Source organism: Arachis hypogaea, chromosome 7 (assembly GCF_003086295.3).
Source record: "Arachis hypogaea cultivar Tifrunner chromosome 7, arahy.Tifrunner.gnm2.J5K5, whole genome shotgun sequence".
In the NCBI taxonomy this organism is placed as follows: Eukaryota; Viridiplantae; Streptophyta; class Magnoliopsida; order Fabales; family Fabaceae; genus Arachis; species Arachis hypogaea.
The window spans coordinates 15,614,112-15,636,802 of NC_092042.1; the positions used below are offsets into that span (position 1 = coordinate 15,614,112).

The 22,691-nt window shown below is 34.7% G+C and overlaps 4 protein-coding genes and 1 non-coding gene across 7 annotated transcripts; 3 read left to right on the plus strand and 2 right to left on the minus strand.

The window, feature by feature from the left end:
* Positions 1 to 6,090: 6,090 nt before the first annotated feature.
* Positions 6,091 to 10,427, minus strand: LOC112702615 (helicase SEN1). The gene is made up of 8 exons (XM_025753734.3): positions 10,249 to 10,427; positions 9,987 to 10,120; positions 9,294 to 9,884; positions 7,639 to 8,922; positions 7,200 to 7,524; positions 6,841 to 7,099; positions 6,522 to 6,758; positions 6,091 to 6,425 (listed from the first exon to the last, which is right to left on the minus strand). The coding sequence occupies exons 2-8, from the start codon at positions 10,092 to 10,094 to the stop codon at positions 6,392 to 6,394; spliced, it is 2,838 nt and encodes a 945-aa protein (XP_025609519.1). The 5' UTR covers positions 10,095 to 10,120; positions 10,249 to 10,427; the 3' UTR covers positions 6,091 to 6,391.
* Positions 10,428 to 12,464: 2,037 nt separating this feature from the next.
* Positions 12,465 to 14,117, plus strand: LOC140174297 (uncharacterized). Its single transcript, XM_072198719.1, has 3 exons — positions 12,465 to 12,581; positions 13,022 to 13,576; positions 13,788 to 14,117. The coding sequence occupies exons 1-3, from the start codon at positions 12,516 to 12,518 to the stop codon at positions 14,115 to 14,117; spliced, it is 951 nt and encodes a 316-aa protein (XP_072054820.1). The 5' UTR covers positions 12,465 to 12,515.
* On the plus strand, positions 13,788 to 17,640 carry LOC112701195 (probable helicase MAGATAMA 3). Its single transcript, XM_072199221.1, has 4 exons — positions 13,788 to 15,038; positions 15,542 to 15,866; positions 16,522 to 16,780; positions 17,407 to 17,640. Exons 1-4 carry the CDS (start codon positions 14,172 to 14,174, stop codon positions 17,516 to 17,518), a joined length of 1,563 nt encoding a protein of 520 aa, XP_072055322.1. The 5' UTR covers positions 13,788 to 14,171; the 3' UTR covers positions 17,519 to 17,640.
* A 147-nt stretch (positions 17,641 to 17,787) lies between these two features.
* Positions 17,788 to 17,869, minus strand: TRNAS-AGA (transfer RNA serine (anticodon AGA)). Its single transcript has one exon. It is a non-coding gene; the product is annotated as a tRNA-Ser (tRNA).
* A 1,187-nt stretch (positions 17,870 to 19,056) lies between these two features.
* On the plus strand, positions 19,057 to 22,412 carry LOC112702616 (protein DJ-1 homolog D-like). 3 transcript variants are annotated; one of them, XM_072199223.1, is made up of 5 exons: positions 19,057 to 19,235; positions 19,492 to 19,608; positions 20,423 to 20,863; positions 21,310 to 21,672; positions 22,026 to 22,412. In XM_072199223.1, exons 1-3 carry the CDS (start codon positions 19,182 to 19,184, stop codon positions 20,732 to 20,734), a joined length of 483 nt encoding a protein of 160 aa, XP_072055324.1. In that variant the 5' UTR covers positions 19,057 to 19,181; the 3' UTR covers positions 20,735 to 20,863; positions 21,310 to 21,672; positions 22,026 to 22,412. The 3 variants fall into 3 exon arrangements, with proteins under 3 accessions (XP_072055324.1, XP_072055325.1, XP_072055323.1); XM_072199224.1 differs by having other exon boundaries at positions 20,423 to 20,747; XM_072199222.1 differs by lacking the exons at positions 19,057 to 19,235; positions 19,492 to 19,608 and having other exon boundaries at positions 20,725 to 20,863.
* Positions 22,413 to 22,691: the final 279 nt, after the last annotated feature.

The following is a 22,691-nucleotide window of genomic DNA, read 5'->3' on the forward strand; positions in this document are numbered from 1 at the left end:
ATAAGAATTTCCGACTTCTTTGAGCAGTGGCATTAGCTAAGGGCTCTGCCTCAATCCATTTTGTGAAGTAATCGACCCCTACAATGAGGAACTTAACTTGTCCTAACCCTTGGGGAAAGAGTCCCAGGAGGTCGAGTCCCCATTTTGCGAACGGCTAAGGTGATGTTACGCTAATGAGCTCCTATGGTGGGGTGATGTGGAAGTTTGCATGTTTCTGACATGGTAGACATGTCTTTACGAAGTCTGTTGCTTCCTTTTGCAAAGTTGGCCAAAAGAATCCGGCTCGGAGTACTTTTTTGGAGAGAGCTCGTGCTTCAAGATGGTTGCCACATATGCCTCTGTGTATTTCTTCCAAGACCTCTTTTATGTTGGAGGTCGGCACACATTTTAATAGGGGTGTTGAGATCCCTCTCTTGTATAGGATGTTGTTTATCATGGTGTAGTACTGTGCCTCTCGTCTTAGCCTTTTTGCCTCCTTCTTATCTGTAGGGAGTTTCTCTGATTTAAGGTAGTTGATTATGGGGGTCATCCATCCCTGATCCTGACCTGATATGGCTAGGACCTTTTCTTCCCCCGAGATTGATGGACTCTGTAAAATTTCCTAGATGAGGCTTCAATTATTGCCCCCTGGTTTGGTGCTGGCTAATTTTGAGAGTGCGTCAGCTCGAGCATTCTGTTTCTGAGGTATGTGGCAGACCTCATATTCCCCGAGTTGTCCAAGCTGTTCACTGGTTTTGTCCAGGTACTTTTTCATGGTGGGGTCTTTAGCTTGGTATCTCCCTGTTATTTGTGAGGTGACTACTTGTGAATCGCTGAAGATGATGAGTTTTTGAATTCCAACCTCCTTAGCCAGCCTCAAACCAGCTAGTAACGCCTCGTATTCAGCTTGATTATCCGAAGCAGGGAATTCAAATTTTAAGGAGAGTTCGATTTAGGTTCCCTGATCGCTTTCTAAGATCACGCCTACACCACTCCCGGTTTTGTTTGAAGAACCGTCTACGTAGAGATTCCATTTTGTAGGGGGTTCCCGGGGTGTCAGTGTACTCAGCAATAAAATCGGCCAAATACTGAGACTTGATGGCCGTCCGAGCTTCATATTGAAGACCAAACTCAGATAGCTTGACTGCCCACTGTAGAATTCTCCCCGCTAAATCTGTCTTCTGTAGAATGCCTTTTATGGGCTGGTTGGTCCGGACCTTGATGGTATGAGCTTGAAAATATGGGCAAAGTCGTCGGGAGGTGAGAATGAGAGTGTAGGCAAATTTTTCTATCTTTTGATAGTTCAATTCGGCCCCTTGTAGGGCTTTGCTGATGAAGTACATGGCTTGTTGCCCACTTTCGTCTTCTTTGACTAGTGCTGAGGCTATTGCCTGATTTCCTACCACGAGGTATAATACGAGTGGTTCTCCTACTCGTGGTCGAGTTAGAATAGGTGGCTGTCCCAGGAACCTTTTGAAATCCTAGAAAGCCTGCTCGCACTTCATTGTCCATTCAAACCTCTTTCCCTTTCTTAAAGTGGCGTAGAAGGGGAGAGATCTTATGGCCGATCAGGCTAGAAATCTGGACAAGGCTGCCAGTCTCCCATTGAGTTGTTGTACCTCTTTGACACAGGTCGGACTCTTCATGTCAAGTATGGCTCGGCATTTATCTGGGTTTGCCTCAATTCCTCGTTGTGTTAGCAGAAAACCCAGAAATTTGCCAGCTTCTACCGCAAATGTACACTTTGCAGGGTTGAGTCACATGTCATGCTTTTCTTATTGTGTCGAACACTTGGGCGAGGTCGGACAGTAATGACTCCTCACTTTATGTTTTTACCAACATGTCGTTCACATATACCTCCATGAGTTTCCCGATATGGTCTGCGAAAACCTTGTTCATTAATCTTTGGTAGGTAGCTTCTGCGTTTTTAAGTCTGAATGGCATGACCACATAACAGTAATTTGCTTTTGGGGTTAGGAATGAGGTTTTTTCTTGATCAGGTGGATACATTGGGATTTGATTATATCCCGAATAAGCATCCATGAAAGATAGGTACTTGTATCCAGAAGAAGCATCCACTAGAGTGGCTATGCTTGGGAGTGGATAGGATCCTTTGGGTAGGCTTTATTGAGGTCAGTGTAATCAGTGCACATCCGCCATTTCCCATTTGACTTTTTCACCAAGACAACGTTGGCTAGCCATAGTGGGTACTTGACTTCTCTTATGAATTATGCCTCCAATAGAGCTTGTACCTGTTCTTCCACAGCCTGAGATCTCTCTGGTCTGAGCTTCCTATGCTTCTGCTGTACTGGTCGAGATCCTGGATATACTGCCAGTTTGTGGTACAATAGTTTGGGATCTAAGCCCGGCATGTCTGCGGCCTTCCATGTAAAGAGGTCGGCGTTATCCCTTAGGGACTGTATCAGAGACTTCTTCATGTCTCCTTCTAGGGTTGCCCCAATATTTGTTGTTTTGTCTGGGGTATCTCCGATCTGGACTTTCTCTATCTCGCCTTCAGGCTGTGGACGAAGTTCTTCCCGACCTCGAACTTTTCCGAGTTCGATAGTGTTGATTTTTTCTCCTCTGCCTCTGAGGTTCAGACTTTCGTTGTAACAGCGTCGCACAATTTTCTAGTCCCATTTTATCATGGTGATCCCTTCTGGAGTTGGGAACTTCATGCATAGATGTGGAGTTAAAACTATTGCAGCCAGCTGATTCAGTGTTGTCTAACCTATCAAGGTATTGTAGGCTGAGCTTATGTCGACTACGTTGTAGTCTATGTTGAGTGTCCTTGATCGGGTTCCCTTTCCAAAGGTTGTGTGCAAGGAGATATATCCAAGTGGTTGGATTGGAGTGTCTATTAGTCCAAACAAGCTGTCCGGATATGCTCTGAGCTCTTTTTCTTGTAGACCGAGCTTGTCGAAGGCAAATTTAAACAAGATATCCGCTGAGCTTCCTTGGTCCACCAGTGTGCTGTGGAGATTAGCGTTAGCCAATATGATTGTAATGACAATGGGATCATCGTGTCCCGGGATGATGCCAGTCGCATCTTCTTGAGTAAAAGTAATAGTAAGGAGGTCGAGTGATCCTTCTCCTCCCTCAATATGATATACTTCTTTGAGGTGCCTTTTGCGAGATGATTTCGAGATCCCTCCTCCTGCGAATCCTCCATTTATCATGTGAACGTGCTTTTCCGGGGTGTGAGGTGGTCATTCAGCTCGACCGACCTCTTCGTCCCGTCTTCTTTTCCTGGGTTCGTCCATTTCATTGGCTAAGTACCGATCTAGTCGTCCCTCTTTTACCAATTTTTCTATGACATTTTTTAAGTTGAAGCACTCGTTGGTAGGATGTCCATAGATTCAGTGGTATTCACAGTATTCCGTCCGATTCCCCCTCTCTTGCTTTTAATTGGGTGAGGTGGTGGAATCTTCTCAATGTGGCGCACTTCTCGGTAGACTTCTACGAGAGACACCCAAAGAGGTGTGTAATTGTGGTATTGTTTGAGCTTCTCTCCGCGTTGATCTTCTTTTTTCTTAGACTCTTTATCCTTATCTCGGGAGGAGTAAGAGAATCCGGGCTTTGAGGTCTCTCCTAGCCGAGAATTTTTTTTCCATGTTGATATGCTTCTCTACCCATTCTTGCACTTCATTTAAAGATGTTGGGTGTTTCTTTGATATGGAGTGACTGAAGGGTCCTTCTCGTAGGCTATTAATGAGACCCATGATGGCTGCCTCTGTTGGTAGGCTTTGTATGTCCAGGCATACTTTGTTGAATCTTTTCATGTAGTTGCGAAGACTCTCCCGATCTCCTTGCTTGATCCCTAATAGGCTCGGGGTGTGTTTGGCTTTGTCTCTCTGGATAGAGAATCTGGCGAGGAATTTCTTGGCTAAGTTGTCAAAACTTGTGATGGATCTAGGGGGCAAACTGTCGAACCACTTAATTACCATATTTGTTAGAGTAGTTGGGAAGGCTTTTCATCGAATAGCGTCCGAGGCGTCGGTGAGATCCATTCTGCTTCTGAAGTTGCTAAGATGATGGCTTGGATCGAAGGTATTGTCGTATGGGGTCATGTCGGAAGCTTTAAAATCCTTTGGAACCTTAGCTTTCATGATTTCTTTAGTGAAGGGAGCTTGATCTTTTTGGGAGTTGTCATCGTGACCGATTTGAGTGGTTTTGGTTTTTAGATCAGCCTCAAGCTTTAGGAGCTTATCCTCTAGTTTCCGGCGTCGCCTAGTTTCTCTTCGAAGGTCCCTCTCGGCTTCTCGTTGATGCTCGGCTTCTTTTTCGAGTTGTTGGAGACGATTTTGTTGAGCTTGTAGTGCTACCATGATTTTTGTATTTGGCGAATTCTTGTCTTTATTTGGTTGAGATGTATCTTTTGGTGTGGAGTCCGCATTCTTATGTGACATCTTGTTTTCTAGATCGGAATCGTGGTCATTGTCAAGGTTATCCGCCATGAAGATGGGATGACTTCCAGGGTCCCCGGCAATGGCGCCAATGTTCCGAGGGTTTCCTGAAACCGTAGGTCGATCTCGGACGAGATCTGCGATGGTGGCCGAAGCTGTCGTATTCGACTTGTTGGATCTAGCGGAGCTGCTGATCCTTCGTCACCGGAGGGTGGTGGTACCTACAAGAGACTCCGATGCTTAAGTTAGCACGTGCTTTAGGCAGGTTTCTAGTAGAATCAGAGTATGAGTACCTGGGTGCTCCAGTGTATTTATAATAGCGTGGAGTGACCTTTCTGGAGATAAGATAGATATCTTATCTTATCTTTGAGTGAAGTCATCTTATCTTTAAGGGGAACCACCTTTATCTTTCTAGACTTTAGCTGCCCTTAGATTTGGGCTGGGTTCCTTCGTTTGGGCCTTCTTTGGGCTTCTCTGGTGATTTGGTCGAGCTCTTTGAGAAGAGGTCAGATAATTCTGACCTAAAGAGGTCGGTCAACTTGTCGTCAATCAGTCCGGGTCATACAGCTCGACCCAGGGCATGAACAGGTAACAAGAGGAAAGAGGTGGTTGAACTTTATCTACTGTAAATCAATGGCCTACAATGTTACTTGGAGCCAAAGTACTCTTTCAAGGGTTTGGATTTGGGATTATCATTGAGCAAATCAATTTCTGCTGTTCTGCCCTCTTCGGTCAAACAAAGGATCCGATTTGAAATCCCTAATTTAGGGGTTGATTGAAGAAAGAGAAGGAAGGATCTCTGCTAGCCCAAGGTCCAAGAAGTTGACTTTGAAGAAACCCTAACTGTGGCTCTGATGAAGATACAAAAAGGAAAATGAATCACGTTAGAGCTGAAGGAAAGAGAACCCGAATTAGAGAGAAGAGAAAAATCGAACAAAAAGAGTTTGAAGTCTTGGAAGCATTGCACCTAACTAAAAGGAGCACTCCACTAAGATGAAGAATAACGTTCTGAGTTCAGAAGTTAGGTTCAACATAAAGAGTCAAGGCTGTGAATCATCATCTCCTTCATGTTTTACTGTTTGTATTTTTTTTCAATGTATATCTTTTTTGTATTCTGTCTAAGGAAAAAGTCAAGAAAGAGAGGCATTGAGAAAAAGGCATTGAGTGAAAAAGGCTGAGAGAAACACTTGAGAGAAAAGCTAAGAGTGATTTCATATTTTTTTTTTGTTGTATTTCTATTTTGTATCAAGTACCTGAGAGGTATCCCTTGCTAAGTTGGGTAAGCACTTGTGTGTCTTGTTTAAGTTGTTACATTACCAAATCAAGTTTATGTTGAAGTTTGGTGTCTCAGATAGGATTACGTTGAGTTCTAGAGAATTGATGTATGTAATATTTAAAAGATAGTGAAAATTCCACCAACGTTGGTAGAGATTGGATGTAATTTGCATTGCAGATGACAACTAAATTGTATGAGACAAAACTAAATTGTCTCCCACTTAATTCGTTGCGCAAACAAATGCCAAATTTAATTTCTGATTTTAAAGTTTAATCAATCAAAGTTAAAAAAGACTATAAATTCAACATCCATTCTCTAAGTCTTCTAAACCTTCAATAACTAAATATTTTCAGTAATTAGGTCTATTGTGGGCACCTAAATTTTACTCAAGTAGGTATCTCTTTTATGTAGATAAATTAAATAAGTAAATTACATACCCAATTAGCCAAATGTATTAAGTATCCAAAGGAAGACAGACATGAAACATATTACAAATAAATATTAAAAGTTAAAATTAAGTTTCTTATCACACAACACAGTTTCTACTTTCTTGGCACCAAAGAACAACAGGTTTATAGTTTATATGTAAACCACACTATCCCGTCTGAACATTAATTGAAGAAAACACCAATTGATACGATTAATAAGTTCAAAAGAATTAAATATACAAGTTCAAAAGAAGCTAAGCTCCTTGATGATGTTGCATCCATCAGGTCCATCATAAACCGAATTAACACTTCCTTGGTCTGTTCCATGAAGATTTTCTGAAAATTTATACAAGAATATTAGATCCTCAAAAGTCAAAAGTGAAAAATCATACAAAACTGTACACAAATTAAGCTAAGCAACAAACATTTTACCTTGAATATGAACCACCAAATTCTGACTTACTCCCTAGGCTTAGTTTCTTAAATGTTGATGCAGATTCTTCAAGAAGTTCAATCTCAAACAATGCATCATCAATTACTTGACCCAATTTCTTGTCTTCACTAGCATTGTGAAAACAGTTTCTTTTCTTAGCATCAAGAACCAGTTTACTCCATATAGACTCACTATTAAACAATGTTGAACCATTTCCAACAATCCAAAGGCAATATCTACAAAAATCAAACAATAAATTTTAATCAGCTTATGCATATTCTCATTTATAAATTAAGGTGGTAGTTTAGTTTAACATACCTAGCTCTTGTCAATGCCACATTTGTTCTTTGTCTGTTGGAAAGAAAACCAATTTTTCCAGCACCATTTGCTCTAACTGTTGATATTATGATAATGTCTTCTTCGCCGCCTTGAAAGCCATCGACGGAACGAACACTTAAACTGAAATCAGGATCAGAAACTGAAGTGTAATTCTTAACTTTCTCTTGAATTTCATAAACTTGAGCATTGTAAGGAGATATGATTCCTATGCTAGTTTTCTTCTTTGTCCTCACAAACTCTGCCAAAAAAAAAGAAGAAAATTGTTACACTACTAAGAACACACATAAAAATTAGGTGACATAGTTAATTACACAAGAAAAGTGAGAAAACATAGCAACCTTTATGGAGGTTTCCAACAATCTCAGAAATAACAGCAGCTTCAACAGTGTTTTTTGTACTATGTCCAAGACCAATTTGTTCTCTGCCTTTAGCTACATTTATGAATGAATAAGAGCCATAGATTTCTCCTTCAAGGATTTTTTTATTATAGCTTAAATTACTCAAAATTGGAGCATCAGAAAGCTTTCCTTCATAGAACTCTTCACTTGGAAATAAGCTAATTGAAGGACTCATCCTATACTGAATATTCAGCATGTGCTTCTCATTTCCTAAAATCACCAACCTTTCAAACAAGCTTCTTCCGAATTCTGTCTTCTCAGCAATCTATAAGATTTTAATCAATTTAAAAAACATTAGACACATAAAAAATTATCAAGATTCAATAAACAACAATTAAGATCACAAAAGTACTAACTATTTAGAAACAATGCTCAGTACCTTGCTTTTAACCAAGGCCGGAAGTTGTTTCTCGTCGCCGATTAAGACACAATGCCTAAGGCCTGGGAGCTGTAACGGTACGGTTGACTCGCATTCTTTAAGCTGGGCTGCTTCATCAACTACCAGAAATTTCAGTTGTGTCATTCCTTTTGTGAACAACTTTACAGAACTTGATGCTGTACAGAAAATCAGACAAGCATTCGACAAGCAAAATTTCTCAATTCCATGCTTGTCATTAGTCCCTGGAATGAAAACTGATTGAGAAAGTGAAGTTAGTATTCCAACACATAATTCTCTTTCCAGGCTTGGCCACCCCAAGTAGTCAAGAATTTCTTTTTCTTCATTTTCTTCTTCATCATCATCATCACTATAATTCAGAGTTTTCCTGTACGGAACATGATTCAAGGAACTTTCAAGGGATCTAAGCAAACCAAAGGCTCTAGTCATTCTCCTCACATCACTGATCTGAATAAAAGATGTTGGCATGTGTGTGTACAAAGTCTGCATACAGAACTCGAGTTTTCCTTTCAATTCCCTGTATTTCTTCTTCACAAATTGATCAAATGTCATTATGCTTTCAATGAGAGAATGATACTTTTCTGCAATGTCACTGTATTTCATGTTCACAAATTCCTTCAATGTTTTAGAATCACCAAAGAGCCAGTTCCTTATTGTGTATAGGCTATACTGGAATTCAACAGTGCTGTTTTCTTGCTTCACAAAATCTTTGAATGGCATTAGGCCCTCCGCTTTCTGATACAATTTATATAGCTTCTTAGGTTCCTTAATCAGTTGAATCATTGATTCAATGCTATGTTTCCAACCACCTAGTGGAGCAAAACACTTAACAAGATTATTCACACGATTTTCGAGAAAGATATCTTTAAGGCCAAGATAACTATCAACCTTCATTCTAGAACTATTGCCAAATAGCACTATGTCGCCAAAACCATATGATTCATGCTCAAGTGAATCCTTAACAAGGCTATGCAGCCGCGACGCAACCGCCATCACTGCTGTGTTAGTTGGAGCACATGTCAATGTCCTGACTCTAAGCTTCAAAAGGGAAAACAAGATACAAGCCACAGTCTTGGTTTTCCCAGTCCCAGGAGGTCCCCATACAAGGTTAATGGTGCTGTTATGGTGACATTTTGTCATGCTCACACAGCTTGAGACTGCATCTTCTTGTGATTCATTGAGATTCTGAGACTGAATCATATTTCCTATGCTTGAAGTGCCAATAACGTTTATTTCTGAGGGGCATATTTGACATTTTCTTCCAATCTAAGAACAATAAAGAAAAAATCTAACATGTTATTACCTCAGTGTTTTGAGCAATTAAGGGAATGACAGCCTTAGAAGCATTCAGATTATGATAAATTTAAAACAGTTCCGTATCATGCACTAGATTTATGTAATGTATTAAGTTACACCTAGTGAATCATAGAATCTCTAGATACATCAAATACTCATTTGCATAAATCTGTATTTACAAAGTAATTCACCATCAAACCAATGTTAAAAAATGATATACAATAAACTATAAACATAACCTAAATACACAACCTCAATATATATATATATATATATATATATATATATATATATATATATATATATATATATATATATATATATATATATATTTCCCTTACCTTTGTGTCAGGTCTTAGCACCTTTTCAATAATGCTCATGTCTGCATCCTCTAGCTGTGAATTCAATGCCTTCCATATCCTAACATTTGTTAGAATGTTCATAAGATGCACAGCATAAAGCTTCTTAACACCACCACTTCTGTCATATTCATTCTTAGTCTCCATGAGCTTGGAGGACAAAATTGGAATTACATTGTCATATGCACGTTTTGGCCTAACAACATAACCAATATGGTAGAAGTTTTTGGGGCTGTTTAAATCATCTATGCATTTTGGTCTAATAGGAGTAAAAGCAATAACATCTCCTAACATAGGCTCATATGATTTTCCAATTTCACCACCTTCTTCCACATCATCTTTATCTACATCATCATTATCACTAGTGTTCACCAATGTTAAGAGATAGAACAAATTCTTAGAAGGTTTGAAGAACTCTGTGTCCATTTCGACAGTCTTGATTTCGCAGAATCGAGCTCTAGACACTCCTTTCAATCCTGAACACATGTCACTGCGTGTCTCTTCAATCAATGAAGGAATGAATGAGTTCATGTATTCTTTCACAGAATTGAATGTCTCTGGAATCTTACCAACCTGTTAAAAACAGAGTTTCTTAAACTCATTTCTTAGCTTCACCAACATGAAAACAAAAACAGATTATTTATAAAAAAAGAAGACAGAAAAGACTAAAATAACCTTATGCTTGTAAAGATTGTCATTTAGAACATCTTTGAGGTTCCAAGAGAATACAATATCCAACAAACTGGATTCATCATCATGATCCTCCCTACTAGTCTTTGACATCCTTTGCTAATTGATGAAGATCAAATCTGAATGAATTTCAAATAATAGCAGGAAACCATTAATATTCTCTGATAGATATGGTGAAACTATTCATCACTTGTATATGTTAATGTTAAATATACACTTTATGGAAGCCAGAATGAAGAATACTTACTAAAATGAATGTGGCTGTTGTAGACTTGTTGCCGTTAATGAATGTAAAAGTAAAACTTCAAGTGCTTAGTTGAAAATTAAACGTTCTTAGAATATATATATATATATATATATATATATATATATATATATATATATATATATAGAGAGAGAGAGAGAGAGAGAGAGAGAGAGACCTCAGCTTCATGCAATGATGCAATCAACAAATTATTTAGAAAAAAAGCTCACAACTTAGTAGAACCTTCTTTCCTAAGGCATCTCTTCTCCTTATATGAGTATTTATTTAGAAAAAAAATTAAAACTAATATTTTTCAATCAATATTTAGTCAATTTTATTAGTTTTTTTAGATTCTATTTTCAATGTTATTAAAATAAAAAGTAATGCTAGTTAACTACTTTTCTCGATGAAAATCAACAAATTTTTTTTAGAATTATTTCGTTCATCTTAAATTTTATATTTTAAATTATAAACATGTAATTCTAAATTTTAAATTACAAACATAAATTCTAATATTAATAAATATTGGTTATTTGAAAGTTAATTTTTTATATTTTTTAAAATTATAGAGGTGAATTGTTATTTTTATCTCATATTTTACTTTTGAATTTAAAGTTTAAAAGTGTCCTATGTTGCAGAAAGAGAAAAAAAAAATGCCTTTCACTATTTTTATTTTTAGTCATCTGCTTACCCTCTAAGTTTCTTTGCTTTCTCTCTCTTTTTGATACACATTCAATCATTCATATTTCCACCAGTGAAAGAAACTAAACAACAGTGCATGAGAAAGAGACCAGCCTAAATAACTTGCAATTGACTTGGCGTCAACCTTTGCTACTTTTTCATCTTTGTGTTAGGAGTGACCAACGCATTTCACTACATGTAATAACGAATACTTTTGAATTTGGATCCTCTAAATTTTAAATTTGTACTTTAGAGGGTAAAATGTGATCTTCTACCCTTAAATTGTTTCTCTCTCATATTTATTTTTGGTCTCACCTATAAAATAAATGGTGTATCTCTCTAAAGTGAAATTCAAACTTTAGAGAATCCAAATTCAATACTTTTAAATTGAGGTAACGAGAGAAAACCAAATTTATGAGTTAACCTAGCATCTCACCACTCAAATTTTGAAGTTTTGAAAGCAATGCATCTACACTACAAAAAGCATTCTGCTAAGATAAAGGCAACAACAGCAAATTCTAAAATCTGATTATTTTTATAGCTTTTAACTTGTTTTATTTCTTCTCTTTCATATTTTTTTATTGAATATTCTGATTTTTTAGTTTTATCTTTTTTTTTCAATTAATAAAAAAAGGCATAAATGTAAGGATTTAGAAAAAATCATTAAAAAAAGACAAAGAAAATTAATTTGGAGAAAAGCTAAAGATTATCTCAATCTCTTTTGTAATTATTTTGAGAAATTTTTTTGTTAAGTTGGGTGAGTGCTTAATGTTGAGAGGCTAAGAAGTGAATTTAGCCAAATTAAATTTGGTTAGAAGTTTAGTTTGTCCCGGATAGGAATAGGAAGAATTCTAGAAAATTGATAATTGTAATTATTGAAAAGATAGTAGAAATTTTATCATATTATGGTGAAGACTGAAGACTGGATATACTACATTGTATAAGATGATTGAACCAAAATATATAGCTGGGTTCTTTTCTCTATTCTATTCTATTTTCTATTCATTCATTATGAGACAAAAATAAATTGTTTCATGCATAATTAATTTCGTAGACACAGTAAATCTAAAGTTGCAGAAATTGTTTTACTGCTTAAATTTTAAAGCATAAAAAAAAAGCCTTAAATTTAAACTCCCTTTCTCTAAATTATTGAAAATCTTTAAATTTATATGTATAAACTATAGTAAATATAAATAGAAATTATGTATTTTATGTATGCGAATCTTTGTAAATGTGGTGTAAACTATTACGTTTTAAATATCGACTCAAAATAATAATATCTATTAATCATATAATATTATTATTTTTTTTATTTGGCTTTTTTCAATGTCCCGGTCAAACAGAACAAAGACTAATTAGTTTCGTTTAATGTTACCTTTTTGTTCCTATTTACTACAGCTAATTATTCTTCACTACTATATACTAATGTGGTTTGAAGTTTTGTAGTGTGGACGGTTCTGTTTCCTTCAGTTATTGTGACTGGCTGACTGCTATATATACGTCAACAAAATAAAGAAAAAAAAAATTGTGACTCGTATTCTTTATTTGTGTCATTTAGAATTCAGAGAGAAAAGAAAAAAGGATCAAGGATGTTGGATATTATGTTCTCATGGACTCTCCATGATGTTCTCAACCACAAGCTCTACAGAGACAAGGTCTTTTTTTTATTATTATTGTTTTATGTTCAATATTCTTTAGCCTTTGATATTCTTATATTATTCTTTTTATTTATCCTAGTAAGTTTTCTGTTTTTGTTCTGTTTTTAAATTTTTAACAGAGTGAGGAAACAAAATGTAGAATTGAAAGAGTGCTGTTCTTCATACGTACAAAGTTGCTTGTGTATTTTTAATCACAAATTTGCAAACTAATTGTATTCTTAATTTCAACTTCTCTTCAAAAAGATTAATACAAGCATTGCTTTTCTGCTATAAGTAGATAATGAAATTTCTTAGCAAGATGGGAAGCACTATAACTTTGTAATGTAATAGTTATAGTTATATATTATGCCTCAAATGATGTTAATCTTATTATCTATATTGGTTGCACTTTCTATACCATTTTGATCTTCTAGGAGATACAATGTTTTTCTTCACAGGTTCAGAAGATTCCACTCTCATTCTCCTCAACAAAAGAGTACTTGAACTCATTTATTTTCCCACTGATTGAGGAAACTCACAGTGATCTGTGCTCAGGAATAGAAGGTGTTTCTCAAGCTCCATTTTGTGAGGTCATGACGATTCAAAGGTCCAAGGACTTCAAACCTCCCAAGGACTTGTTCTATAAAATGAGAGTAAAGAAGGTCACTGAAGAAGTTCAAAATGTTGGGAAATATGAACCTGAATTTGGAGACATTGTTGCTTTCACAGATGTTAGACCAAAAGGGATATATGACTTGAACAGGCCAAAAATGCAATACCATATTGCTTATATTTGTGGATCAGAAGATGAATTTCCTGATGAGATTGAAGTACTTTCATCTAAATGCTTGGATATGGATTCTGTACTTACCGGGAATATTAACAAAACAGAAAAGCTCTATGTTGTATATCTGTTGAACATGGCCACAAATATTCGCATTTGGCGAGCACTGAATGTTGATGAAAAGATAAACATTATTGAAAAAGTTCTGCAGCATGAGCCTAATTCAAATGTAAGTTAAGTGTTATTTGAAAAGCATAATTGAGGCTAGTTGCAAACTTTTTTGTACCAATAACTAATTGAACACTGATGGAAACATTTTCTACATGAGACTCATTTTATAGATGTTCATGCATTGTTCTCTGATTTTGATATGCTGTTACTTTTGTTGAATATATTTGATTTCTTATTTTTATCTCCAATGGTTATACCATATTTTACAGATTAAAGAAGTCTGTCAGATTTTTTGCTGTTCTGGAGAAAACATGACTGAGTCTCCAGCTCAATCTTCAGCACAAAGCATAATCCGTGCTCAGAATCTGAATGAATCTCAAAGAGATTCTGTTCTAAGCTGTGTTGCTATGAGCAAATGCCATTACAGTCATAATGTTAAACTTATATGGGGCCCCCCGGGAACCGGCAAAACAAACACTGTTGCTTGCTTGTTATATTCATTGCTCCGGTCGAAGATCAGAACATTGACATGTGCTCCAACTAATAATGCAGTGTTGACCTTGGCGTCTCGCCTGCATAGTTTGTTTAAGCAGTCATAGAAGTTTGATACTTATGGCCTTGGTAACATTTTGCTATTTGGCAACAAAAACAGAATGAAAGTGGACAATTTTCCCGGTCTTGAAGATGTGTTTCTTGATTATAGAGTGGAAGAGCTTTTAAAGTGTTTTATGCCATTAACCGGGTGGAAACATCACTTGGAACTTATGATCAAGTTACTGAAGAACCCCAATCAACAATATAGGTGTGAACTGAATGATAAGGAGGATCTAATGTCATTGGAAGAATTTGCTAAGAAAAGTAACAGCAATGTAAAACGTGCATATTCTTCATACAAGAGAAAAGTGAAAAGTTCTAACCTTTTGACATTTGAGCAATTTGTTGAGAAGAAATTCAATGGGGTTGTAGAATCTTACAATTTGTATGTTGAAGATAAAAAGATGAGTGCTGCTGGTATGACAATGGAGCAATTTGTGAAGCAAAGGTTCAGTTACATTGGAGGTAGGCTCAATTTGTTCATGAAAGCCTTGTATACTCACCTACCAACATCTATGATTTCATTCAAAGTGGTAAAGAAAATGTTCATTGCTCTGGATTTGTTGAAATCTTTGGAAACTTTGCTACGGAATTCCAAGTTCAAACAAGACTTTCATCAATGTGAAGATGGAAAAAGCCTACAAAGCATACTAAGTTCACTATCACGTTCAATTTCGCTTCCTTGGATCACAAGCAAAGTTGGCATTTCAATGTTTTGCATTGAGAAAGCATGCTTAGTATTTTGTACTGCATCAAGTTCTTCTAAACTGCATACTCAAGAAGGGGAAAAGTTCCGGTTTGTAGTTATTGATGAAGCAGCACAGCTGAGAGAATGTGAATCAGCAATTCCATTGCAACTTCCTGGTCTTCAACATGCTGTTCTAATAGGTGATGAAAGACAGCTTCCTGCATTGGTTAAAAGCAAGGTACTTTGGTTGCTCAAGCACTAAAATATAGGGAAAAATAGTTGTTTACTTGATTACCATATATGAAATTAGGTCACAAAAATGTGAGTTTGGTTTAGATTCTGAAATCTTTTAAAGAAAACTTTCTGGTAGTGGAGTCCATGTTGCAGACTTAAGCGAATTGAATTAGACCCCTTGTCCTTGGATTATGAATGTGTCTATTCCACCGTATCAATAAAAAAAAAGGGCCATTCGATGCACAAGCATCACGCGTTAACGCAGGATCTGGGAAAGGGTCATACCTAAAAGGGTTATAATGTACACAGCTTAACCTGATAATTATATCGGTGGTTGTTTCCATGGTTTGAACCCGTGTTTAAAACACCCTAACCAAGTAGTTTTGCTTGTTTAATCTTTTTAAATATTCTAGTAGATACTCCTACTTTGGTTTAGTAACTTAGTTGTTTTGAATTTTGTTTATTATTGAAGATCATTATCTAATATGTTAATTGATCAAATTTTAGATAGCTGAGAAGGCTGAATTTGGAAGAAGTTTGTTTGAGAGATTGGTATTGTTGGGAAAAGAGAGGCACATGCTTAATATTCAGTATAGGATGCATCCATCAATTAGCAAATTCCCAAGTGAAGAGTTCTATAATAAGCAACTTGCTGATGCATCCATTGTCAAATCAACAAGCTATAATAAGCAATTCCTTAAAGGGAAAATGTATGGCTCCTACTCTTTCATCAACATATCAAGGGGTAAAGAGCAGTCTAATCATGATCATAGTTTGAAGAACATTGCTGAGGCTGCTGCTGTCTCACAGATTATTCAAAGCCTTAGAAAAGGTTAGTTTATCTTTCTCTTCATTTGTAATTAAGCTTGAATATCCTTTAGTCCCTATAAATATAGGTCATTTTAATTTTAGTCTCTATAAAACTTTTGCCATGATCTTGGTACCTCTTTTTTCTTAAACTGTGTTTAGTCTTACCATGTCATTAGAAATTATAGATATTTTAAAGAAAAATAACAAGAGTTCAAACTCATCTTTTTATTTATCTTCTTAATTTTTAAATAAAAAAGTTTTGATTTTTTTATTTTTTTCATATTTTCGAAAAATATGATAATTATTTGAATTTTTACTCATTTATGTATTAGGAGGATAATTAAAGTAGTGTTTGAAAGAGAGACAGAGACTGAGAGACTAAGACTGAGAGACTAAGACCGAGAGCGAGACAAAGATTAAAATAAGTCTTAATATTGTGTTTAGTGTAATGTGGGAGACAGAAAATGAAATAAGAATGAAGCTCTAATTTAATTTACACAAAGAGTGAAGTTGAATTTAATTAATTAAAATAGGGGTGTTTTTAGTAAAAAATGTTATTAAAGTTTTAGTATATATATATATATATATATATATATATATATATATATATATATATATATATATATATATATATATATATATATATATGATATTATTTCTGTTCCCTCTCTTGCCAGAATGTTTGACAAGAAGAAAGAAAGTTAGCATAGGAATCATATCTCCATACAATGGTCAAGTACATGAAATCCAGAAGACCATAAAGCAATATATTTCAGACAGTGATCCTAACTTCTCTGTGAGTGTTCGTTCTGTTGATGATTTTCAAGGTGGTGAAGAAGACATAATTATAATATCAACTGTGAGATCCAATGGTGTTGGAAATATTGGTTTTCTTTCAAATAGACAAAGAACAAATGTGGCATTGACAAGGGCTAGGTATGCTACTTATATAAAATTTGTTTATTTGGTGATATTTTATTTAATTACTTTTACTGTTAGTATACATAGTTTAATTTTGATACACTGTTTTTACGCAGTTGTGAAATTACATTCTTTTTTTTTATAACCATTCATGCAATTGATGTAAAACATTGTTGTTTTTGCTAACATTTTTTGTTTAATGATTGAATCTACGTGTAAAATTGTTTTATACTGACAATGTGTCGAAATTAAATTCTATTATATAACTAAAAATATCATTAGAAGTTCAAAATATAGGATTAATTAAGTGCATTTTTGTAATTTAAGATTTCATACTCTAAAAAAAAATATACCTACTTTGAATCCATTATATATTATAGATCAATTATGCTAACGTATACACCAAAATCAGCCACTAAAGTCAGTCACAAGTATAAAATACATGTTGGAATATAAATACACATTGAAAATAAATTAAACCACATATATATTTATACACAAATATATTGGTAGTTGAATTTAGTGGCTAATTTTGGTGTACGAATACCATTTTTGATTGTCAATATATGTTATGATCATGCTCTAAATGGTGAGATTTAGTTCTTTTTTATTGAAAAACTTTGGTTTGGTTTTATGCACAGATATTGCCTTTGGATATTAGGAAATGCATCAACTTTGATGAACCGTAACAGTGTATGGAGGGAACTGGTTCTTGATGCTAAGGAAAGAAAATGCTTCCACAATGCTTATTAGGATGAGAAACTGGCTCAGGCCATTGAGAATTCCTTGTGGGACCTTGACCTTGATTCACTGGAGGCACCATTCAAGAAACTTAGTTTGTGGGACAATTCTAATACGGCTTCTACTTCCTTTAGGTATGTGGAATCTTATAACTTGCTAACTTTATATGTATGTTCATTTGAATATAAATTAATGTATATCATTATAGGTTAGTTTCCAACATGGGCTCATATGAAATTGAATCATTACTACTTATGCCTGGAAAAAACAGAGAGTAAAAACGTGAACGGCAGGATTCGAACCTGCGCGGGCAGAGCCCACATGATTTCTAGTCATGCCCGATAACCACTCCGGCACGTCCACTTTCTTGCTACCTTTTTATAAACTATCATATTTAATAGCCTATTTTACTTTCACCATCTTTTGATATATTAAAACAATAATGTAATGGAAAACATGGATTAATAATGGCGATCAAAACGTGAAACAAAATGGAAACGTGGATTAGTGCTTATTTTTTATATGAAAAATGGAAAACATGGATTAGGTCCTGTAAACTTTAAATTTTGGCATAAAATACCTGTTATTATCAAATTAAAAATATTATGTGTACATCAAAAATTAATTATTATATATTTGTGTATAAATATATATATTATGTAACTCGTTTTTAATATGTATTTTGTATTATAATATATATTCTATACAAACAACTGATTTCATGATTATTTTTTGCGTATATTTATATGTGTTTAACATAATATTTTAATAAATTAATCAACTACTAAAATAATCAGAATTTTTGCAACAAAATAATTAAATTTTTTTATGAACACAAAAATGAACTACTAAATTCTTAGCCACCACTGTAAATTTTTTTACTTTTTTAGTTTTTATTCATATTTTGATTACAATGTTAATCTATTTGATTATATTATTTAAAAAAAAGGTTTTTACCATTCTAAAATTACAAATGCCACTCCCATTTAACTATATTTTCATTAATTACTAAAATACATTCTATTATCCCTTATTTCTCTAATTCTCTTTGCACCCACTAATGCAACCCGGGGTTTTTCAAGAAGCTTATTGACATTAATAATTTTGGAGTAACATACATTATCATCCTCTTATTTTTGAAAGTTGATTATAAAAGTGAAAATGAGTCATTCCATATTCTTAGATAAGTTAATAATTTTTTTACTGATTTTAGCTCATTAAATATTGGATTATTCAAAGAATATTCAGTATATTAAATTAGTGATTTAATTATTTTTAAGAAACAAAATTTTTTACTTGAGAAATGTTAACTATATATAGGCTCTGATCATGTTCTCAGAACACAAAAGCACAAAAGCAAAGATAATAAAAGAACGGAAAAATCTAGGGGCAGCAATTTTATTGTATTTTGGCCAACATGTAATCAACAGAGAAAGGTGAACCATTGGATGAAATCTCACACTAATCTTACACCATCAAATCATTATTGATGGTTAGTTGTTGGCTGCCAATCACAAATGTTGCTTGCCCCTAGCATTGACCATAAAAGCACCATTCTTTGTACTAATTCTTATCAGTTGTACTAATTCTTTTGGCTTTATGTGATTGTGTTTGTTACGGACAACCTTGGATCAACAAAAGCACCATTCTCTGATTCTGATTCCCTGCAACTACAATGGCTCCCAAAAGGGTTCTTCTAATTGCTGGTGACTTTGCTGAGGACTATGAGGTACATCTTCATCTCCTTTCTCTCTTCAATTCCTTATATATAGTAGTAGTAACCTCTCTTTAAACTCAGAAATTGAGTCTTAAAGTCTTAACTACTTCTTATTCATAATTATAAGTATATACTATGATTTAAGATTTATGATTTTGTAACATAGTATGCACATCAATGTGAAGTTGTCAACTTCAGTTTTTCTCTTAGTGTAACAAAAGTTTGATGTTGAAAATGATGGTACTACTTGAAACTTTTACTATTGTAGGCCATGGTTCCATTTCAAGCACTGCAAGGCTATGGTGTCGCCGTCAACGCCGTTTGTCCTGGACGGAAGGCCGGTGATTTCTGTGTAACCGCCACTGAACAGATGGCTGGTCATCAGGTCTCTCTGCCATGCTAAAATTCATTTCAATTCTTGATCCTTGAATTTTCTAATGGGTTTGGTTTTTGTTATTGAGCATACCATGCTAAAGTTTGTTTTGTTACTGAGCATTGCATGCTAAACTTTTCTTCTTTCTTGGCACTTGAATTTTTCTGGGTTTTTTTTTTATTTTCAACATTGGTGCTTAACTTTTTATTTCTTGGTTTTGTATGCTAAATTTTCATGTTGGCACTTGAACTTGTCTGGGTTTAGTTTATTATTATTGAATATTGCATGCAAAAGTTTCCATCTTAGTGCTTGATTTGTTTCCCCTTTTTGTACTAGATTATTATTTTCTTGACTTTGCCATTGAGTTTTACAAGCTAGGGGTATGTATGGTTTGTATCTTCATTTTTTTTTCATTTTCAGTATTTTCTAATTTTAGAATTTTTTGGAGAAAAAAGGTGAATTGTTGAAAGAGAAAATTTTTTAAGATCAACCATTTTTAGTATTTTTTGTATAAATATTAAATTATCTTTAACAAATTTTGAAAAATATGAGTACAAAACTGTATTGATTCATGTATGTAAATTTTGAAAAATATAAATACAAATTATATTCTTCTTATGTGTAAAACTCTTGTAAATATAAATATAAGTACAAATTATTACTAACAAGAAATAATAATATTTATTAGTCTTGTAGCATTGTTCTTATTAAAAACTATACAATTTTGTTTTCTTTTTAACTTTTTTTTTTCACCACATAAAAACGCAAACCAAATGGCCCTGAAGTTTTGATCTTTGATGTTGATATTGATGTCCTTGGCACTCAGACTTACTCAGAAACACGCGGTCACAATTTCACTCTGAATGCAACATTTGATGAGGTTGAAGGCTCAAACTATGATGCATTGGTGTTACCTGGTGGCAGAGCACCAGAGTATCTTACTCAGAATGTGCGCGTGGTGGAGTTGGTGAGGGAGTTCAGCACTTCAGGGAAGCCTATTGCTACCTATTGTCACAGCCAGGTGCTTCTTGCAGCCGCCGACGCGCTCAAGAACCGCCAGATCACTGCATATGCTCCTGTTGGACCTACATTGATAGCTGCTGGTGCTAATTGGGTTGAACCTCAAAGCTTGGAATAATTTGTGGTGGATGGTAATATCATTTCTTCTGTTTGTTATCTTGCACATGCACAAAGCATTCATCATTTGGTTAAGGCTATGGGAGGGACTATAACTGCTACCGCCAAGAGAATCCTCCTCCTTTGTGGGGTATGTTTTCACTTGTTTTTTTTTATTATTGTTTATGTTGCTAATGGTAGAAAATTAATATGTAAACTGTCTTTTCGGTTCTTAACCATTTATTCGAAAGACAAAGTAGCTGTCTAACCATTCAAGTAACTAGTCTAGACAGTCCTTGACACATCAACCGTTTACAAGATTGCTTAGACCAATTACTTAAATGATTGAGAATTGATTAAGATTTTCAAATTATGGAAAACTGCTTTTTTCATTGTGTATTTTGGTCAAGGATCGAGAAAGACATTTACTCAAAATTAATTCATGTTTTCAGGGTACATGTTTGAGTAGCAAGTGTGAGGGGTTAGTCACATAAAAAAAATAAGAGTACATAAGATGAAAGACCTATAAGTTTATGCTGCTTAGAGTGGAAGATTATTAGTACACAATGACATGCATGTCCTTAAATTAAAATTCAGGATTACATGGAGGATTATGAAGTGATGGTTCCCTTTGAAGCCCTTAGAGCTTTAGGATGCCATGTTGATGCTGTTTGCCCCAAGAAGAAATCTGGTGACACCTGCCCAACTGCTATTCATGATTTTGAAGGTTATCAACATTTCACTGAGAAGCCAGGGCATGACTTTGTTCTGAATGCTACCTTCGGCGACGTGGATGCTTCCGGCTACGACGCGCTTGTCATTCCCGGAGGTAGAGCCGCCGAGTATTTGGCCTTGAATGAGACTATCATCTCTTGGGTGAAGCATTTTGTTGAAAGCAATAAGCCAATTGCTGCAATCAGCTATGGACAACAGATTTTGGTTGCTGCTAATGTCCTCAAGGTATTATTCATGTATTTATACATAAATACATGATAGTTAATTTAGTGACCGATTTTTTGTGCAACTTTTAAAATATTGCATATATGCCTAGCAAAAAGCACTTGACACATTATTCACTTGCTTACGGATATTGTATATTTTGTTGAAAATACCCCAAACAATTTAAACTACGTATTTATTCTCTAAATTCATTAATCCAAATCAGTATCACATTAATTAGTGTTTAATTTCTCTGAACTCTTGTTTTATCTGCAAGTATCAAGTGACATAACTGACGTGCATTACAATATGATGAGTATATGATATTTTATTTATTATATGGTGACATATTTCACTTCTTGTTGTAATAATAGGGAAGGAAAGTAACTGCATACCCTGCAATGAAGCTTAATATGGTATTAGCAGGAGCAACATGGATTGAACCAAATCCCATTACACTTTGCATCACTGATGGAAACTTAATTACTGGTGCTTCATGGCTAAGTCACCCTCACTTCATTTCTCACCTCATGGCATTACTTGGTATTAGTGTTTCTTTCTAGTTTAGTAGTTTGCAACGGAATCTATAATAATAAAGTATTCTTGCATGTTAGCCAAATAAGCCTTAGCTCAAGTGCCATTAGGTCCTCCACTATATGTAACCAAATAAAAAGAGAAAATAAAAATGCTTTTTATACATTTCTGTGTGCAATTTCTTTTTCCCACTAATGGAATATGAGAAATGATTTTTCGTTCACCAAGTTTTCGTATGAAGAGTTGATATCAATTTTTAGTGGGTGGATAGCGGTGGATATTATTGTGGTGACTAAAGTTGTTAGGTAATTTTGGTAATATTTAAAAATATTTTTTAATTTGAAAAATAAAAGTTAAAAGTGTTGCAAAAACATAAAAAAATATATTATCTTAATTTTATATTACTTAAAAAAAAGTATTGCCAAAATTATATAGTCACAATAACTATTATAATAATGATCATCTTAAATTTTACCTTTTATTGCGTGAGGATTTTGATGTAGTTC

What these genes read in the sequence shown, in the direction of transcription:
- LOC112702616 (XM_072199222.1), top strand. Translation starts at nt 20,813, where the DNA reads ATGGGAGGGACTATAACTGCTACCGCCAAGAGAATCCTCCTCCTTTGT. An exon ending in GAATCCTCCTCCTTTGTGGG is followed by an intron (nt 20,864 to 21,309) that starts GTATGTTTTCAC and finishes ATTAAAATTCAG; the next exon opens with GATTACATGGAGGATTATGA. An exon ending in TTGCTGCTAATGTCCTCAAG is followed by an intron (nt 21,673 to 22,025) that starts GTATTATTCATG and finishes TTGTAATAATAG; the next exon opens with GGAAGGAAAGTAACTGCATA.
- LOC140174297 (XM_072198719.1), top strand. Translation starts at nt 12,516, where the DNA reads ATGTTGGATATTATGTTCTCATGGACTCTCCATGATGTTCTCAACCAC. An exon ending in ACAAGCTCTACAGAGACAAG is followed by an intron (nt 12,582 to 13,021) that starts GTCTTTTTTTTA and finishes TTTTCTTCACAG; the next exon opens with GTTCAGAAGATTCCACTCTC. An exon ending in AGCATGAGCCTAATTCAAAT is followed by an intron (nt 13,577 to 13,787) that starts GTAAGTTAAGTG and finishes CATATTTTACAG; the next exon opens with ATTAAAGAAGTCTGTCAGAT.
- LOC112702615 (XM_025753734.3), bottom strand. Translation starts at nt 10,094, where the DNA reads ATGTCAAAGACTAGTAGGGAGGATCATGATGATGAATCCAGTTTGTTG. An exon ending in TGTTGGAAACCTCCATAAAG is followed by an intron (nt 7,100 to 7,199) that starts GTTGCTATGTTT and finishes TTTTTTTGGCAG; the next exon opens with AGTTTGTGAGGACAAAGAAG. An exon ending in GTGGCATTGACAAGAGCTAG is followed by an intron (nt 6,759 to 6,840) that starts GTATGTTAAACT and finishes TGATTTTTGTAG; the next exon opens with ATATTGCCTTTGGATTGTTG.
- LOC112701195 (XM_072199221.1), top strand. Translation starts at nt 14,172, where the DNA reads ATGAAAGTGGACAATTTTCCCGGTCTTGAAGATGTGTTTCTTGATTAT. An exon ending in CTGCATTGGTTAAAAGCAAG is followed by an intron (nt 15,039 to 15,541) that starts GTACTTTGGTTG and finishes ATCAAATTTTAG; the next exon opens with ATAGCTGAGAAGGCTGAATT. An exon ending in GTGGCATTGACAAGGGCTAG is followed by an intron (nt 16,781 to 17,406) that starts GTATGCTACTTA and finishes TTTTATGCACAG; the next exon opens with ATATTGCCTTTGGATATTAG.